This window comes from Loa loa (genome assembly GCF_000183805.2).
Source record: "Loa loa unplaced genomic scaffold supercont3.21, whole genome shotgun sequence".
Classification (NCBI taxonomy): domain Eukaryota; kingdom Metazoa; phylum Nematoda; class Chromadorea; order Rhabditida; family Onchocercidae; genus Loa; species Loa loa.
In genome coordinates, this window is record NW_018108201.1 from 308,604 (window position 1) to 315,494 (window position 6,891).

General features: G+C 36.7%; 2 protein-coding genes across 2 annotated transcripts in view; both read right to left on the reverse strand.

Annotated features, from left to right (window-relative positions):
* Nucleotides 1-1,862: 1,862 nt before the first annotated feature.
* On the reverse strand, nt 1,863-4,254 carry LOAG_11340 (hypothetical protein; the record flags this gene model as incomplete). Its single annotated transcript, XM_003146861.1, has 8 exons — nt 1,863-2,090; nt 2,290-2,482; nt 2,739-2,831; nt 3,101-3,164; nt 3,426-3,543; nt 3,684-3,782; nt 3,894-4,019; nt 4,141-4,254. 8 exons carry the CDS (start codon nt 4,252-4,254, stop codon nt 1,863-1,865), a joined length of 1,035 nt encoding a protein of 344 aa, XP_003146909.1.
* A 1,327-nt stretch (nt 4,255-5,581) lies between these two features.
* Nucleotides 5,582-6,891, reverse strand: part of LOAG_16816 (hypothetical protein) — a gene marked incomplete at both ends in the record, with an annotated part of 3,652 nt that continues 2,342 nt past the window's right edge. The window contains 2 exons of the mRNA XM_020449475.1: nt 5,582-6,067; nt 6,202-6,290. Of these exons, the coding sequence (XP_020306994.1) occupies nt 5,582-6,067; nt 6,202-6,290 (575 nt within the window). The remainder of the gene's footprint in view (nt 6,068-6,201; nt 6,291-6,891) is intronic.

The following is a 6,891-nucleotide window of genomic DNA, read 5'->3' on the forward strand; positions in this document are numbered from 1 at the left end:
AACAAATTGTTAACATTGCTGAATAATAGTCATAAACAACAATAAAGGGATGATGTAGGAAGAACAACGTCTCACCAATCGTTAGGTCCATTTTGGGTATGACCTGGAATGTCTAATCAGCCATGCAATTAACGGTTGTAAATATTTATTTTCCTGTTCTTTGGTCTCTTCCTGTTAATTTCATCGCCTTTCTTTGTCTGGCAGAGAAAATGCCCTACCAATTTCTGGATTGTAAATTAAGACGGTCAGATTGCAGAACATCCGATTTGTCAAGCAAATGATGTACACCACAACAATCATAATATTAGTAGTTGATCATAAATGTATGAATGATTTGGAAAACTGACATAACGTAAACAAATTTAAATTAAAAAATTATCAAGAAATGCGTGCGATCCCTGCACTTTCCACAATCAAAAAATGCACAGGAATCGAGAAGATGAAGACACGTAGAGTGTTCGAAAACTATCTTATCTGGAACTGATTAATGACAAAGCAGAATAAAAGGGAGAAGATAATCGAACCGGATGGTACCTATTCCAGTTGTCCGAAGGATAAGGTAGTATCGTAACCACTAAACGCCACTGTTAATTGTCAGAAAAAGAATGATAAAAAAACAATTATGCCAAAGGACTGTATTATTGAAGACTACTGCGTAATTTCAGCTTACAAATACATAACAGGCAAGTGATCTAAGCGGAAGAAATCAGCGTAAAATTCGAAAAAAAAATGGAACAATTCTGAGAAAGGGCGAAACGAAACGCATTACATTAGCAAATTCAAGCATATATCCCATATCAAAAAGGCAATATATAAATAGCCAATATTAAACCAATCTTGAAAATTCAGAAAGTTAAAGTGATTTTCTGCAAAATTGAAATCAATTAATTGCATAAATGACTGCCAGAAGATGGAAAAAGTATTCCACGAAGCGGGAAATCGATAGGGAATGCTACATTTACGCTTCACAATAAATGATAAAATACTCCATAATTTCATAAAAACATCAGAAAAACTTCCATTTTTAAAACATTTCAAAACAAATTTCAGAAAACAAAAAACACAAATGCTTTAAATGCGATCATATAAAAGCCAGAAAACATTCTGGTGCTTAACATTTTTAACAACTTAATATGTTTAGCAAGCAGCTTAACTTTTTTAGAAATACCTATGCAACAATAGGCATCGTAATTTTCAGCCCAAAAATAAAACCGCAATTCACTGTACTTCTCATTTGACTATTTGTCAAGGCTGCTCAAATATTTGCTTGCTGAAGCTGATGAACTTAGAAACTATACCTGTGCTGACATGGAGGCAAAAACGATACGTACATTTCGATCTACCGAAAATAAAAATTACGTTTAAAAAAAGGCTTAGAAAAAAACTTCAAATATGCTGGAAATAAAAATTAAGGTACAAATAATAAAACTGCTCATAGCAATAGCTTCAAAGCCGCAAAAGGCATGTGTTGGAAGTCCAAGAAATGCACTTCGCGTGCCTAGAGGCCTGAGAATAACTTTGTTACAACAACAGCTCGCGAATAACAACTGGTTAAGAACAACGGTACTTCAACCAAATGTTTTTCCCTTCAAATGTCATAATCAAAAACCTCATTCGATTTGCAGCCGCAGTAGGAAAATCTGCTACGCGAGTTCGCAATGGAACAAATGTATTTGGCCTTAGGTATAGTATCTAGCCTCAAAATCAAGACGATATCCTAAAATCGTCAAGTATCCTAACTGCGCAGCATTGTTTGAATAATGAAAAAAATGAATACCAAGCACCTCTTCCAATATGTCACAGTTAATGGCTGAAAATTTCAAGCAGTACTGTGCATACCAGCCTCATCAAAAAAAAATCCACTATCCGTTGTTGAAGTCCGGAGATCGAGTACCTTTGTTAGGAACTGTCCAAGCACTGTTTGAATTTGGCAAATACTGCTGTCCTGAGTAAAATGCCTGCTGAAGTGCTGACGATTCGGAGTTCGTGGGGCCCTTGTTTCCCTCTTGTTCCAGCATCGCTATGGCGACACCACCATCCGCGAACGATTGTCCCGATGTATTAGCGCTCAGTGCGTAAGCAAAACCATCCTAAAAACGATGACTGAAGAATTTACTGTATTTGACTGCACAATTTATCATGCATCATGCGTCATTGATATGCAAAGTTTAGGAACTAAAGGAATGGTAGCTTGGATGTCAAGGGGAAATGAATTCCTTTATAACAGTTCATTTTTTTAGGTTTTCTTAGGTGTAAAAAAAAGAGAGATAAGCACAAGAACAAAAAAACCTGCGGAAAATTACTGGGCTGCTGTTGTGGAATCATAAATGCTGGAGCTATTTGCATTTGCCCATGCGAGGATGGTAACACAAATGGTGTGTGCAAGGTAACTAAAGGATGTGTCTTTCGTGCATATGATCGCACTGCACTCGCAGAATCAGTTGTAGGTGTGGGTGCAGACGATGTCAAACTGAAGAAGTTCCTGAAATAACAGAAGCTGTCTAAGGATAAAACGTTACGACGCTGTTAGCCTATATTCAATTCATTTCTAAAACATTGAATACCGAAATGGCTTCGTGCCCCCCTGTGTAGAGCCCTCATACTGTAAACTGTATCTCATAGTACAGTTCATTCTTCAAGGCACTTCTACAGTCGAACTCGCATGAATAAAGTTGCTTCTAGAGCTCTTTTTAAGTGAAATATAATGATAAACAAATTAATGATTGTTAAACGCTCACTTGCTTTTCTTATCTGGTGTGATAAATCGGGCGCACCTTGGCAAATGTTTGTATTTAATATGTTGCTGTAGGTGAGGCAGGAGTGAAAATGATCTAGAAAATGTTTAGATTCTTCATAAGCCAAACAAGCAAGATTACCAGATCATTCAGTTTAGCATATTTTTGGTGGTCTCATTATTACAAATTTAATTCCGCACACAAACTTTCTGAAAACGCATTGAGGCACTCCTAGTCAAAACATCGTTAAATTGAATTTTAGATGAAAAGATCCAGTTCTGATGAAACTAGTTAAAAGAAGACCAGAAAAAGAAAATGGAATCAATGTTAATCTTGAATCTTATTAAAAGCAAAGATTAGTCCACCTTGGATATCGTTTATTTCTGAAACATGTCGACCATAAACAAGCATAACGTTTTTCGCCCTGCGCTAAAAAAATTTTCGGTAAAATATACATAAAATTCAGCTATATTTGAAGATTCTTTAGATGAAGCGTACTTAAACCGACTTATATTTATGAATTTTACCGTTCTGCAAATGAATTCTCTGCAATGTCTCTCAACAGCGGTAGCAGTATCCAAACTTTTCTGGAATGTAAGACTTCGCGTATTTAACTATTAAACAGCCGTTGGATTATCGAGACCTTAAACTCCATTACTGCCGAATATGCTGATCAAACAAATTGCTTACAGAAGTATTCCATATTGTGTGTAGTTTTGATATGTTCGTAAAGAGCATCAGATGTATCGGCTTGGATGTCACATTTCTGCCACATGCACTGATAAACAAGAATCCTTCCTGGAGGGGGCTGAAAAAAAAGAAAAAAAAACCTGCACACTTTACCAGGATGCTTTTTCGTTTCCTGAACAATAGAGCCATTCCAGTGCAATGCAAAGTATTGTCCTTTATGACAGCAGTGATTCACGAAATATGAAAAGAAACACCTACCAAAATGATTTTTTGACTGTCGTCTTCCTTTGCTTCCTTTGCAATCTGTTCTGCACGCAATTTATATTTGTTCTTTTCTTCAGCTGATACTTTGGCCCACTACAAATGTTTATCAATTAATAAAATATCTATAGGTAAATAACGATTTGATCATAGATGTTTACCTTATATTTTTATAATGACGATGAAAACATATGCATTACAATTTACCTCTTCGCCGACACGTTTGCTCACTTCAACAAAATTCAGTTCAGGATGTGCTGCTCTGATGCGCTTTCTAGCCTCACCGTGGAATAACATATAACCAGTTCTAGCGCGACACGCTTTCTTGGGTTTCTGCAAAAGTTCAAGCTAGCTCTAGAATACACAATATATTTAATCTCTTGTAATATCGAAAGCGCTGATAAACCAGGAATTTCCACTACGGAATTTGGATACAATAGAAAAATTTTAAAACCTTGGCAGGAGTACCGCTGCTCGATGTTTCTTGCACTCCTGCAACAGCTGCTGTCCCGCACACCGCACCACCTGATGCAAGATTATCTGCTACGAAATCACCTGGACCGGACATCTCCATCACATGTCGTGTTGGAAATTTCGGAAAACAGACTGACCACACAATACACTAATGTGATATTGTTGCACTGTAAGTATACTTTACAAACGCCTGACAGTACCTTTTAAAGTACCGTGGCAAAAATTATATAACAGTTCTACATATCGATACTTGTATATTTACTTCAATTGAAATCAATCTCCCATGTCACCGTAATGGAAGATCGACAATTATAGGTAAAATTAGCCCTTTTAAAGATACTATTAATAGCCTACCACCTACGCTTCACGTAACGACACCTAAACAGTACTGTGAATTCTACTCCTTGTTCATTAACTTCGATATTTGATTTGATGGAATATCGGTATGATTGCATATGCGATTCCATTTTCTCTTATAAAACGGCCATCATCTAACCTGCTATGCACCCTTCAAAAAGCACAGTACTATTAGGGAATTTAGAAAACAAGATGCTATTAGGGGACCTACGACGTAATGCGCAAAATGTTAGACTCATGGATTATTTAGAAAAACATAATCGCAATCCTTTATAATTTACTCCCGAACATTATAACTTTGCGAATAATAAAACTGCTTGCTTGCTAATAGGGATTAAAAACGCCGATTAGAGACGGATCCATTAAAAAACCAGAGATTTCGTGAAATTTGAAATTGTACTTTATATGGAAGTAAATTAATCAAGTTAAAATTAACATGTGGTAAAAAAAAGTCAAATCAATATACAAACGAACAGAGAGAGATGAAAAGAAAACCCTCGTCACTGCATATCACATTTTTGACGAACACTGCGACAAATCCTGTTGGTACTAGTAACAAAATTTAATTTAAATACATAACATTCCAGAGTACAAATACTACAATTATACATAAGGTTTGTATAGGACGAAAGGTGGTTGAAGAGATAAAAAAGGGATAAATATGGACAAACACATCTAAATCACCGGGATGGCTCCGCCAGCTAAAACCTCGAAACCACTAAATGCAGCTGCATATTATCATCAAGGTTCCAAGCATTACTTGATGAAGAATTAGATAATTTAAGATATTAGGACCATTAGCATACGTCATTTAAATACACTGTAACGTCTGTATTTAAATTCTCAAAATTCTCAAGACGATCTACTTCAGACTGATCCGAACAATGTTTACGCCAACAACGACCAATAACGACATAAGGTGAATAAATATAAGTACCTCAAGTCCAGCTCATTTTAGCGTTATTTTTAAACACTACCTAATAGTACCGGCACTTCAATGGTTGCGGAATAACCATAAACAAAGAAAATATTTGTGGACCAATCAATAGAGGAACAGAAGGAAGTTACAGAGTGGAATCATAAGTGTAATCAGCTTTAAATTTCTTCAAATCCTTAAGAACTCTTTCGAAAGCAGCAGCGCGGCGATCGTGGTTTTCAATCAGATTCATAAGACATGATATATCAGATGCTATTTCTTGAGCCAAAATTTTGACAACCGTTGAATGGATGGTTTCCTTCGCTAGCACTAGCTGACTGGGATGCAACTCTCTGAGTACTTCCGCCAATCTATTCGCCCAATCCGTTTCTGAGCAACTTTTCTTATTCACCGAAGGACCAGCCTCAGAAGCAGCACTCAGCAGAGATGTATGAAATGGACGTCGCCTGAGGCGTAAAGTCCATACTGTTGAATCTCTTGCTTTGGATCCAGGAACTATTGGTGACGATGTAGCAGATGCGTACTTGTCAAGAGGTGGAGGTGACGCATTATCGTCACAGTATTCTCCACGGCTTTCTTCGCCATCCATTAAACTTGATGAAAATGACGAGCTCTGAACAAAATTATGGTGACTTTCAGAAATAAAAAAAGATGAGAAAACCTACAAAAGCTGCTAACACCACCACCACCTCCTATTCGGTTCTAAATAATTCTTATATCTTCCCAAACGATTACGAACGAACTTACAACTTGGGCAGCAGTTAAACGGGGTGGCGTATCATCTGAATGAACTGACGATGTTGCTGCCGATTCAGGATCAGTACCATTGTCTTGCCCTACAACCACCTTATTATTACTAATTGATCTACAACTTATATTTACGTCAAACGCTAAAGTTTTTTTAGATAAAATAAGTAGGATGAAGCAGTACAGCGTAAACTTTACGGTCTGAGTGAATAGCGCATGAGTCCGCTACCTTTGCCAAGTGCCAAAGCATAAAACAGACATCTATTCAAATTGAACTAAACGAAGTCACAATTAAAAGATTGGAAAAAAACTTTACCACATGCAGCATTCTGACATTCATTGTCGAGCTGTGGCATTTCTTGCTTGGTGGTCTGAAAACCATGGATGTATTTCGAGACTTATTTTTGAAATAAACACACATGGGATGTCTCTTCACTAACCCAAGTTAATACCGAAGTCGGCAATGTTTCTGTCATGCAGGATTGCTAATTTCAAAAACACAATATTACATATGCATTCTAAATTATATTACAGTAACAGCATTTTTCGCCAGGATTAATAAAACGAAAGAAATCCCTTCACAATCTAGTTTCATCAGACGACTTCACAAAAATTTCCTGTCCCCACCCTGTCAACCCATTACAACAGTCAATCTAATTTTAGACACAATGATATAGTGGATATCAAAAA